The following is a 12,198-nucleotide window of genomic DNA, read 5'->3' on the forward strand; positions in this document are numbered from 1 at the left end:
GTCACTCATGTGAATACTTTAACGCAACTAGTATGATTGCTTTTCAGGCCATGTAGACATTGCCTGGTCAACCGCAACTGCGTCACAGAAAATCTGGTTGCTTAAGTTGACAGGTGTTGAAGACGAGCCTGAATCTCGACATACGTCTTATTCTGTTCGTAGGCGAGTTGATCGGTTGCTGGTCGATTCGGTGCCTCGCCAGGCACCCAGCCTCCCTCTGGTACACCTGTAGGGTAGCGTGGCGGTGCCCAACCGCTTTCGCCTCGCTGGCTCAGCGTATCAGCAGCCACATCAGTTGGCTGTGTTGTTGGCTCACCTGGACCCTTAGCGTGTGCATGGTGTGACAGCGGCACATCTGCGACACTGCCGCTATCTGGAAACTGCAACGCAGTCGCGTGAAAAGCATGCAAAGCAGATCTATACGAGTGATCAAGCCCTTCACGTACAATCCACCTACGACCCTTGAGCCAGCTCTGCACCCTTCCTCGATCCTTCTTCGCGAGCTCCTCTGGATCGTTGATCGAAAGCGCGTCGTCTTGGATAGACACGTCACCCTTCCCTTCTAGAGAAAGCACGGACCAGCCGATGACCATCATACCGGGCGGTCGTTGCTCGCCACTGTTCTCGAGCGCTTCCACGATACCGTCGAGCGTGCTAGCGACCATTCTTTGGTCTGAAGAACTAGCACGTTCGATGATTGCGATGGGCGTGTAGGGTGGGAAGACGGCACCTTCTCGATCGCCGATGCTCTCTTCGTCTGCGACAGTTGTTGAGGATGCAGATTGAGGTGCACCGGCAGTAAGGGTAGCTACCACAGCACCAAGTCGTGCTACTCCCATCAGAATGATCAACGTGCGACTGCGATCATAGCCGGGCAGCTTGACCTTCTTGCCCCCCTTTCCAACCCCGGTGCACAGCACAAGCGAGTCGGCTGCGCCTCTCTGAGTGACTGGAATGCCCAACATGGCCGGTGCTGCGATGCTGCTGCTGATGCCGGGTACAACCGTACACTCGATACCAGCGTTTCGGAACGCCAAGACTTCTTCGCCCCCTCGACCGTAGACGAACGGGTCGCCCTGTTTCAGCCTGACCACGGTCTTTCCCTCTTCCAGGGCAGCACGCAGCGCTTTGGCAATAAGCTCGGACTGGGCACCCTCAGCATTGCCAGGGAATTTTTTGGCGATCTCCAGAGGTGTGCTCTTGGGGATCAATTTGAGGATAGAAGCCGGCACCAGCTTGTCAGACAGGATGAGATCGGTCGAGGGTGACGTAAGGAGTTTGTAGGCGAGAGTGGTGAGAAGGCCCGGATGACCAGGACCCGAGCCAAGAAGGTAGATGTGACCTCGTCTAGTCGAGGTCGGCTGCGGAGGACGAATGTCGAGCGAGTGCTGAGAACGAGCGCGATGAGCTGCACAAGAAGGAGCAGTTGCTCCAATGCCAGCTGCCGTCTCGGAATGCTGGTTGCTGCGAACAAGAGTGGAGCGGCCTCTAGACGCATCTTGGCCCTCTTGTCCTACCGCTATCGACGATGTGGTATTCACCAGGGTGGTATTCACTGAAGCTGCACTTTGATGAGACTGTTCTTCACCATGTGCCCGAAGGGCTTCGCTCATCTGCTGCTCGCCCAGATTGCCCAGATACTCGATGGGCCAATATTCGCTGATCTGCGCGACCCAACGCATCCGACGTTTCGTGCGCTCTTCTGCTTGTTGCAGTCCCTGATCGTGCTTTGCTTGTAGCTGTGTGATTCGAACACTGGTACCGATGCTGTCGATAGGGTTCTTGGGTATCAGCTGCGGCACGGGGCTGTTGAGTGGCGTTGAATCGAAAGAGAGGTCCTCCTCCTCTACTTCGGCGATTCCGGTCTTAGCCGTGGGAGCGTCGCTACGCTTTTTACGTTTGGCAGCTGATACGGGAGCTTCCGATTGCCGTTTGGCGAGATCACGCATCAAACCGACCTTTTCAACGGCATCGCCCACATTGTGTGGAAGAGCCGATACAATCTCTCGTCGAATGCGGCCGGCGAGACGACACCCACGGCCGTTGGTGGTCACCGCGATCTGCAAGGAAGAAGATGACGCTGATGGGAGAGCTGAACAGGTTCTGTTGGACTGTGCAGATGACGCCTCAAGTATAGCGCTGCTGCATGGGAAGCGGTAGTTGGCGGGAAAGGAAAAGTCGCACAGATTTGGCTTGTCGGCTACATTGATCGGGATTCGTCGTTTTCGGCAAAGTTGAGCGATGACTTCGGCTCGTGCGTACGATGTCAGGGCCATCTCTGCAACAACCGAGTCATCATCATCATCGCCATCAACGTTTCTTGAGTTGGATTTGGTGGGGGCATTCTGGGTTTCATCTCCAGAATGAAGTGTGTCGGTGACGCAAACAGCAAAGATGGCGTTGATCTCGCCGTCAAACGTGTCTAGAATACCGTTCCATGTGAGTTCCACTGACTGCTTTGTGGAGAAACAGTCAACATCAACAATGTGGTGTACCACTTGTCCTGAGGCGATGCGATGTTCGAGCTCTGCGCAGGGTTGAAAGAGCGAAGAAGAGCCAACGTGAAGTTCGGGCGATGCAGCAACACTGATGACAACAGGCTGGATGCCAGCTTCGAGGCACGCAAAGCATCTTGACGCTGCAAGCTTGCCCGTTCCCAATACCAACGCAACTTTGCCTGCAGGAGGCCGATGCGAGAGCAAGAGGCTGGCGGTCGGGTTGGGTTCCGGGAAGTGCATGGTAGCGGGAAGCGCCTCAAGGCGTTGGCTCGACAATCGAGTCGTGGCTTCTTGGAGATCGCTACTCAGTGAGCGAGCGTTGTGCTTGACCAAACGGATGAAAGGATGGTGGTTGACTAGACGGAAAGCGCAGTTCGCTGAACTTTGGATCCTCAGAGCCAAAGTCGTGAGTGTGACACGGAACAAGATGCAATCACGAATCTGTGAATCCCCAATCGTGAATCGTGAATCGTGAATAGTTAGTTAATCACGAATCTCAAATTCAACTGATCACAATCGTGAATGGCTGATGGCTTCTTGAGTTTTTTGGGTGGGAAAGCTGATAAGATAGTCAGCCACAAACTCGCGTCGGACCTGGCAAAATTCATGGATTGATAATCGTGAATCCAATTACGAATCGGATTCACGATGAGCTACAAGACGTGAGACTACTTGTGCCACGCTCGTAGGACCAATGAATGCATATACTTTTCAACCACGCTGACCTGACACCCTTCACACGTTCGCTGTCAACGCTCAAACTTTGACCACTCTGCAGCGCCCAGATTCGATCGTAACGCTGTAGCCACGAGCGCTCTAGAGATCGGGAAATCGAGAGATCGGGCAAGGTGACGAAATAGACAGAGATTAGTTACTGGATGCTGGGTCGATACAAGAGTGGTGTGGGGTATTAATGATACAATGCAGTACAAAGCCTAAGTTCCGGAAGCGCTCTGCCGCTGTGGCGTGTGGCGAGAGCCTGTGCATGCAATCCAAACAGGGTGTGCATGATGGTGGTGAGGTAGAAAACCCAAGGTAGCGGTGATTGTCGTCGCAATCGCACTGATGACGAAACGGTGTAAGAAGGTTCAGATCTTGTATCCAAGCGACGCCATGCATTCGCGGTGCTTTTTGACGAGCTCTTCACACTTTCTAGCCGATTCGCCATGCTCCTCCACGCTATGACCAAACTTGAAGAAGCATTCGTCTCGTGCCGCCTTGGTCTCTGGGCAGGCGCAACATCTGTCGAATGCGGAAAGATCAGAGTGGTAGTAAGAAAGGGAAAAGAATTAGAAGCTTGTCAGCATGTACACCAACAAGTGTTCAAGTGGAAGAGTTCTGCACTTCGCCATCGAGACTTACGGCTTGATACCTTTGGGATTGAGCTCAGTGACAAACTTGTTGTTTGTCTGAGGCGCCGCTTCTGACATGGCTGTTTCGCTGTGAATGGCCGGATGCAGCCAGACGGATGATAGGAACAAGTACGGAGATGATGGTCGTCACAGTATTGGAATCCAACCAGTCACGACTCCGAGGGAACAGGGTGCTGCTTGCTCGGAACGGAAATTGCAATCGTCACACTCACAATCACGAATCACAGGAATCACGTCGTTGCTCGGCTTGTGGCGAAATCTGGGAAACTTTACGAAACTTGGTTTCTTCTAAAGCCGATATCCGACGCGGAAGCATAGGCGATGAATTCATCGGCAGATTCCTCTTCAACTTGGCATAGATTTGCACCCGATCACCGTAAAGCTAAGCAGCAAGGGATAAGTTTGCAGATCTTTTGTGTCGTTGTGCCACTCACGACTCTCAAACACCGAAAGGGTCCTCCCACGTCCGATCAAGGCTCAGCTGCGTTCTGCGATGCTTTGCTCTTGACGCCATCATTTCTTGCTTGTTCAGTTTCTGGTGATTGAGCATCCTTAGACTGTTGTCAAGCACTTCAAGCACTTTGCCACAGCTTCGTTGATGCCTCTGACAAAGCTGTCTCTTTTCAAAGGCTTGTCAGCGCCTTCAGCTTCCAAGAATTTCCCCGCTGCCCTGCGACCGTATACGACTTGGCGACACCTGCCTCTTGCTCTCGGCTCAACTCAGTCCTCGCCTCGTCTCGGCTCCGTGTCGAAGCAGCCAAGCATTCACCTTCCGGTCAAAAGTCTCGTCTGCACGCTAGCTATTGGTGCTCTGGCTACATACCGATCCCGAACTCCCAATCTCCACCGCCCGTTCACATCTTCACCTCACACGACCGCTGCAATCATGCCCGCAGACGGCTCTTCTGCAGGTCTTACTGCCAACGGTATCCCTACCAGCCATGGCAACTTTGACCTCGTCACCCACCATGCTATCGATTATGCTCCTGGCATGTCAGTTGAAAAATGGAGATCGCGCAAGACTGGTCTCACCGTGCTCTGGGCCAACTTCGACTCGCCCCTTCTCAACTGCTACATGACACTAGCCTCGGAGATCTTCGAAGACTCGGGTGTACCGCATACGCTCGAGCATCTCATCTTTCTCGGCTCTGACCTGTACCCATTCAAGGGCGTTTTGGACACTTTGGCAAACAGAGCCTTTGCCAGCGGCACAAACGCATGGACCGCCAACGACCACACTGCTTACACGCTCACCACTGCCGGCTCAGACGGTTTCCTCAGAATGCTTCCTGTCTATCTCGACCATGTCTTCTTTCCCACCTTGACCAAGGAAGGCTTCGTCACCGAGGTCTACCACGTCAATGGTAAAGGTCAGGACGCAGGTGTCGTCTTTAGCGAGATGCAAGGTCGTGAAAACTCGCCCGCCGATCTCATGGAGCTCAAGTCGCAGCGTATGCTCTATCCAGCCTCGTCGGCTTATCGTTCCGAGACGGGTGGTCTTATGTCGGCGCTACGCGTGCTCGACATTGACAAGATTCGCGACTACCATCAGCAGTACTATGCTCCTCATAACGCAGCCCTTGTTGTCTGTGGACCATTGGCTCGCGTCGACCTGCTCAACTCGCTGGCACCTGTAGAGGAGCGGCTTGTCACCAAGCGCAATGCCCAACCTGAAGGCCCCAGAGGATGGAAGCGTCCCTTTGTCGAGACCGAATCTGCCGTACCACCCGTTATCGATGGATCCAGCATCGATCAACCAGGCCTCGATCCAGCTGATCCGCCAGCCGAGGGCTCGCAACCCGACTCGAAGCGTCGACGCGCCTTCATCGATTTCCCTGAGAAGGACGAGAGTGTTGGCGAAATTCAAATCTCCTGGGTCGGTCCCAAGTTCCAGGATTGGTTGACTTGCGAGGCCATCAGCATTCTCAGCACTTACCTCACCGACTCGCCTGTCTCTGCTGTCCAAAAGGCTTTTGTCGAGCGTGACGATCCACTCTGTACTGATGCCTACATCGATGCATCCGACAAGGCGGGCGCTAGCTTGCTTTCTGCTTACTTTTCATCGGTTCCCTCTGACCAACTTGACCGTCTCGACCAGCAGTTTGTCGATCTGCTGTCCAGCATCGTTCAGGAAGGAATCGACATGGAAAGGATGCACATGGTCATCAAGCGAGACAAACTCAAGGTCCTCTCGCAACTCGAGACCAAGCCTGCCGACTCATTTGCCGATCTTCTGATCACCGATTTCCTTTACGGTAACCGCTCAGGTGACGACCTTCACACGGCGCTTCAAGACATGAAGCGCTACGATGAGCTGCTTCTGTGGAAGAGTGAACAGTGGACCGAACTGCTGCAGAAGTTCTTTGTCGACAACCCCAGACTCGTGGTTGTCGGGCGTCCCTCTTCGGCACTGTCGGACAAGTTGAAGGCAGATACCAAGGCGCTCGAAGAGGAAAGAAGACAAAAGCTGGGCGAAAGCGGGTTGAAGAAACTCGAGGAGCAACTCGAGGAAGCCAAGAAGCAAAACGACCGGCCTATCCCAGATGAGATGCTGAAACAGTTCAAGATTCCCGACACCGAGAGCATCAAGTGGATCCCTGTCGGCACAGCTCAAGTTCTACCCACGTCTACGCCACAGTCGGCAAAGGGCGAGACTAGCGCGTACGGCATGCAAGTGCACAATACTGTCGACGATCTTGACCGTAAGATTCAAGCACACGTCGATGCGGATCCTGCGAGGCTGCCTTACTTTGTGCAGTTTGATCATGTTAGCTCTGCCTTTGTCTCGATCTCGCTCGTGTTTTCGACCACGGACCTGCCCAAGGAGCTGCGTGCCCAGATGCAACTTTATCTGTCTGTTCTGTTCTCGCTTCCTATCGTCAAACAGGACGGCTCGTCCACGGCACTAACCTACGAACAAGTGGTCAAAGGTTTGGACGAAGACACGCTCGAGTACGGCGTTTCGCTGGGCAGTGGTGGATTCGGCGAACTGGTCTGTGTCGAACTTAAGCTCGAGCGTGCAAACTACGAAAAGGGCATCGCCTGGCTGCGCGACCTGTTGCTGGGAAGCCAATTTGCCATCGACCGACTCAAAGTATCGATCAGCAAGATCATCCAGAGTCTTCCGGAACAAAAGCGAAACGGACATACGATCGCTTCTGCTCTGAGCCGATCCCTGACGCACGACGCGGAGAAATCGACCAACTTGGCCAATAGCATTTTGAAGCTGGTCAAGACCATGCCCGAGTTGCAAGAGAGGCTCAACACGGAGGCTTGCAAAGTGGTGCAAGACTTTGAGCGGATCCGGTCGACGCTGGTGCGTGCAGAAAACCTGCGTGTTTCTGTTGCGGGCGATATCCTGGCGCTGGACAGACCGAAGAGTGCATGGTCGGAGCATTTCACCAGGGTGGAGTGGATGCAGGGTTCGCCCAAGGAGACGCTCCCTGTACCGTGGAGCAAAGATATGCTTACCGAGCTCGGTCGAGCGCCGTCGAGAAAGGGGCTGATCACGGCGCTGCCTACGGTGGAGAGTTCGTACTCTTACTTTACCACCAAAGGTATCGCGTCGTACACGCACGTGGATGCACCGGCGCTCGTGACGACGATTACGATTCTCAACGCCATGGAGTCGTATCTGTGGCGATACATCCGCGGTGCCGGTCTAGCGTACGGTGCCAGTATCGTCTCGAATCCGGAAAGCGAGTTGATTCACTTTAGCCTGTACCGCTCGCCCGATTCGGCGAAAGCGTTCCTCGAGGCAAAGAAGGTGATTCAAGCTCTGTGCGCTGAGCGCTCGGACGGCTGCAAGGCGGACCAAAATGAATTGGTGCTGGAGATCGACTCGACCACACTCGAATCGGCCAAGTCTTCTTTGCACTTCAACATGGCCGAAGCAGAAGGTACGCTTTCAGGCGCTGCACAGGAAAGCTTCTTGGATCAAGTGCTCAAACAATCGCCCAAGCACCGTGGCAAACTGCTGCTCTCGGCGGTTCAAACCGTTTCCCTGGCCGACGTCAAGGCGTGTCTCAACAAGTACATTTTGCCGCTGTTTGATGCGCAAACGAGCACAGCTGCTGTCGTTGCACCCGTCGGCAAGGCGGATGAGATCCAAACCCAACTGCAGCACGCCGGGTACAGTATGGAGAGGGTCGAGATCGATCTAGGTAAAGACGAGCATAGTAGTGAGGATGAGCACAGTGCGAGCGACGACGACAGTGGATCCGAGACTGACGAGAGCGAGCGTTAGAGTGTCACTTTATATGATCTCGTGCTTGACTCATACACCTTTTCACACCATGCGTCCAAAGCTAGCTATCCATCATACACGATAGATTACCAATCAAGTTGCTGTTTCTCTCGAATGGATCTTGCGAGCCGAGTGCGATTTGTGCAGACTCGATATGGGCGTGGTGGGTGCACACAGTGAGAAGAAACGCTCAGCGTTGACGCTGTGCGATGTTAGCATGCGATGAGCAGTCGCACGTCGTAGCAACGTGGATGTTGATGCACAAGTTGTGCGCATCAGGGGAACATGCAAGAGCGGTCTCGGATGGAGACACGCAAGTTGTGAACGCGCATGGTGAGAAGCAAGGGTCAAGATTGCATTGAGACGAAGGAGGGATAGGGCGCGAAAGTATTAAGTTAAATGAGGAGCAGGCCGATGGTGCTGAGTGCGGTAGCGCCGAGGACGACGTAAGCGGTCGAGTAGACGCCCTTGATGGTCAAAGCGAAGCCCCAGTCCCAGGCCAGGTGACGAAGACCGTTGAGCGAGTGGAAGCTGAATGCGAGAGCGAGCGGCGCTTTGACGGCGGTCTTGAACCATGCGGGTAGCGTAGCGACAAAGTCGGTGAGCGATGCAGAGGAAAGCGCTTCAGCCGAGCCGAACAGCGGATAGCCTGCGTACGCTGCAAAATACGCGTACAGCACTGCACAAGCATAGCAAACCAAACATCGGTGTAAAGCTGGTCAGTCTTGAGCCGTACAGACATTGTCGATCATAACGCAAATCAATCCACGCTTGCTGAAAATCGAGCCTTGTCGCCTCTGCGTATTCCTTTCGTCGTCGATTCAAGTACTTACAAACGCTCAAACCGGTACCAGTGATACGGTTGATGATGGACAGCAACCAAGTGATCTGCGGCTGGTAGATGGTGAAATGAGGGCTCGACGGACGCTGAGCACGCTGTTGGTTGAGAAGGTCCAAGTTCTGCTGTTGCGTCAACTTTGTCGTCTGGGCAGCTGCGTTGGATTTCGAGCTTGTCGAGACCATTCGGGGCGACGTGGTCAAGGCAGATCGAAGCGCCATCGTGGGCATGGCGGGTGCGGAGCGCAGACCCACACGACCCACGGAGCGGGTCGATGCCAGGGTGAGCGAGAGCATAGATCGGGTGGCCAACATCGTGTGTGAGTGAAGGATGGTGGTAAACAGTGTCGATTCCAACACACACAACAGCACCTCCTCCAGTCGTCCGTCTGAGTGTCACCGACAGCGCGGGGTCAAACCCAGCGCGGAAAAGATCGGCTCTTACCGCGCCATCATTATTACTTGCCGCAAATTCCTCCCTCCCCCAGCACAGTCACCAGTGCGCGCTTGTCCCGAAGCCTCCGATTTGTCATCCACTCTCGCCTGCTACGCATCTCACGCTCTGCATCTCTGAATAATTCTTCCGCGTGAGCTTTTCTCGCACGAGAACACCCGTGCTTCGTTGCTTTACTCAAGACTCTCTACCAGCTGCTCTGTTAGGCCGTTCTCATCTGCATCTTTTGTTCAGCAGCAGCAACGAACCCTAAGTCACGAGTCAAGTCGTGAGTGAGACGAGACATCTCTATCACGCTATTCACGATTCACAACTCAAGAGGTTGGCTTTCTGACGCTACCCATGTTCCCACTGAGCTGACAGACTGACACATCATGAGAAAACGGATCCACATTGAATTTCCAAAAGACAGTAGCAGTTGATCGGAATCCAAGCATCAAGGCTAGCTAAAACCACCATCGATACGAATTGCGTGGAAATGACATAAACATGACCGTGACGGCAGCATCGCACCCAAGCCTCGGGTATCTTGATTAAGGGAAGGAGGTTGGTTGCTGCGGACCGTCGTAGTTGCAAGGAAAATCAAGCCGGTCCCTGGAGAAGAGACAATGTCGAAGAGAAACGGCTCGGTAGGGAGACGCTCAAAGGGCAGCACCCACGACTCAACGACGAGCGCTGTGAAGCTCAGCAGCCTGGCGTGACCTAGCCTGGTCATTGACCGTCTTCTGGTTTCGCAGCTCGTCAATGTGCTTCTTGGAGGTCTCGTATCCCTCGCGAGTGCTCTCGGTATGTCTCTTCTTGATCTCGAGGTCTTCGACCGCCTTGGCGAGGTCGGCAGCGTACTTCTCGTACTCGGCCTTGACCTTGCTGAGCGCCTTGGCAGCCTTGTGCTCCTTGGTCTGCGCCTTCTGGTGACGCTTGAGCGCCTGCGTCTCGGCATCGCGCGATTTGCGGAAGAGCTTTTCAGAAGCAGCGGCGTCCTTGATGGCGCGCTTGAGCGACTTGTGTTCATTCTTGGCCTCCTTCTTCATGAGCTTGTCCATCTTCTTGGCCTCTTTGGGGCTGAGCGCTGACTTGGGAGCCTCGGTGGCGGCCAGCGTGGTGGGAGGCGGGTGAGCCACAATGGGCGCAACAGTGGCAGCCCCAGCTCCAGCTCCAGCTCCAGCTCCAGCCCCAGCTCCAGCTCCGGTGACCGAAGAGGGGACGATGGTGCCAGGAGGGAAGCTGGGAGCTCCAGCAGCAGTTGGGGACGAAGCGACAGCGTTGAGCTGCTGAGGCTGCTGGGCGCTGATGGCACTTCCTGGAGCGGTGCTTGGCGCGACGGCGCTGACAGCCGAGGTGGGCTCGACGGCCGAGCCAGGAGCAGCAGTGGCGGCAGCAGCACCAACACCAGCAGCAGGTACAGCGGTGTTGATGTGCGAGACCTCTCGAGCATGATCATTGGGCTGGACGGGCTGAATGGCGGTGGTTTGTGGCTGGACCAGGCCAGGGGCAGCTGCATCGGTTGCAGTAGGAGCAGGAGACTGAGCTACGGGATCAGCAATGCCACTAGCGACCGAGGTATCAGCCTGGTGGGGAACAGCAACGGCACCAGCACCGATACTCAGGTCAGTGGCTTGATGGGCGTGTCCATTTCCGAGATGCGGTTGGGTCGCAGGGTCCGTGATCGACGACTCGATAGGAGCAGCCGCTCCAGCGCCTGCAGTAGCGGGCAAGGTAGGAGCATCCTTGGACAGGATGGCCGAACCATTAGCATCGCCGTTGGCGTGAGGGACAGCACCATTGGTGGCATCCGAGCCATTGGCAGGATGAATGGCCTTGATTTCGGCAACAAGGATCGAGCCGTTACGAGCGAGATCGGTCATGGTGATTGAAGCGAGGTATCACAGAGGATCGGGTATGTGTGAGGGTGTGAGGTATGAGTTGACAGGGGTATCTAGTCTGGTAGCCTGATGATTGTAGGGAGCTGGATGCTTGCAGAAGGGAAACGAATTCCAGAGAGCTTGGATAGATGGAGGGAGGAAGGGAAGCAAGAAATGCGGTGACAAGGGTGCGGGTTAGCTTATGAGCGGATTGGACTGCGGTGACGTGTGCCGCTCTTGGCCCAGCAAGGGGAAACAGAGAATTGGCGCACTGTACAGTACGGTGCGGTACGGTTTACGGCGGAATGCGAATGGAAGCAGGCAGAAGGCAGAAGGCGGCGGCTGCGAATCGTAAATCGTGAATGGCATTTGGAGAACGTCAGACGGCCAAGGCGTGTGCAAGCTGGTCGAATGGGTTCATCTGGTATAGGCAGCTGAGCAGCGGTGGCAAGTGGCAGGGCTGTGACTGAATCAAGCCAACGCTGGACTCGTGCGGCGAATCAGTTTAGAAGGCGTCAAGGTTTGTTCCGAACGCACGAGACTCACACTCGTGACTTGTCTTTGGGGTCGGCATCAACGTCAGCAACAAAACCGCAGACGGCAATGCGTGAATTGCATCGCTACTAAAGCCTAGATGCTGCACAGCTACAGTCAAAAGGCAGTCTAGAAAGCGCTAAGCTGCCACTCGGAGGGACAACCGAAAAGAGAAAAAGTGACAACCATGAATCGTGAATCGTGAATCGTGAATCGTGAATCGTGAATGAAAATGGGCGGCTCGCTTGTTGTCAGTCAAGAGTCGGAGTTGTGCTATTGAGCGGAGTTGCTCAGCCAAGCGAGGTGCGAGACAAGCTGGCCATCCACGATCACGAATCAGTTGCATTACGTGTTAGCCTATGAGTCGACAGTACAGTGCATAATTAGTGATTTG

General features: G+C 54.6%; 5 protein-coding genes across 5 annotated transcripts; 1 reads left to right on the top strand and 4 right to left on the bottom strand.

The window, feature by feature from the left end:
* Positions 1 to 101: 101 nt before the first annotated feature.
* On the bottom strand, positions 102 to 2,738 carry UMAG_03997 (uroporphyrinogen-III C-methyltransferase; the record flags this gene model as incomplete). Its single annotated transcript, XM_011392153.1, has 1 exon — positions 102 to 2,738. The coding sequence occupies one exon, from the start codon at positions 2,736 to 2,738 to the stop codon at positions 102 to 104; it is 2,637 nt and encodes an 878-aa protein (XP_011390455.1).
* An 848-nt stretch (positions 2,739 to 3,586) lies between these two features.
* UMAG_11743 (copper metallochaperone COX17) lies at positions 3,587 to 3,928 on the bottom strand (the record flags this gene model as incomplete). Its single annotated transcript, XM_011392278.1, has 2 exons — positions 3,587 to 3,740; positions 3,861 to 3,928. The coding sequence occupies 2 exons, from the start codon at positions 3,926 to 3,928 to the stop codon at positions 3,587 to 3,589; spliced, it is 222 nt and encodes a 73-aa protein (XP_011390580.1).
* An 829-nt stretch (positions 3,929 to 4,757) lies between these two features.
* Positions 4,758 to 8,117, top strand: UMAG_12250 (uncharacterized protein; the record flags this gene model as incomplete). Its single annotated transcript, XM_011392294.1, has 1 exon — positions 4,758 to 8,117. One exon carries the CDS (start codon positions 4,758 to 4,760, stop codon positions 8,115 to 8,117), a length of 3,360 nt encoding a protein of 1,119 aa, XP_011390596.1.
* A 395-nt stretch (positions 8,118 to 8,512) lies between these two features.
* On the bottom strand, positions 8,513 to 9,269 carry UMAG_11744 (uncharacterized protein; the record flags this gene model as incomplete). The annotated part of the gene is made up of 2 exons (XM_011392279.1): positions 8,513 to 8,796; positions 8,951 to 9,269. 2 exons carry the CDS (start codon positions 9,267 to 9,269, stop codon positions 8,513 to 8,515), a joined length of 603 nt encoding a protein of 200 aa, XP_011390581.1.
* Positions 9,270 to 10,070: 801 nt separating this feature from the next.
* Positions 10,071 to 11,273, bottom strand: UMAG_04000 (DNA binding protein Ncp1; the record flags this gene model as incomplete). Its single annotated transcript, XM_011392154.1, has 1 exon — positions 10,071 to 11,273. One exon carries the CDS (start codon positions 11,271 to 11,273, stop codon positions 10,071 to 10,073), a length of 1,203 nt encoding a protein of 400 aa, XP_011390456.1.
* Between the last annotated feature and the right edge of the window lie 925 nt (positions 11,274 to 12,198).

This window comes from Mycosarcoma maydis, chromosome 11 (assembly GCF_000328475.2).
Source record: "Mycosarcoma maydis chromosome 11, whole genome shotgun sequence".
Taxonomy (NCBI): Eukaryota; Fungi; Basidiomycota; class Ustilaginomycetes; order Ustilaginales; genus Mycosarcoma; species Mycosarcoma maydis.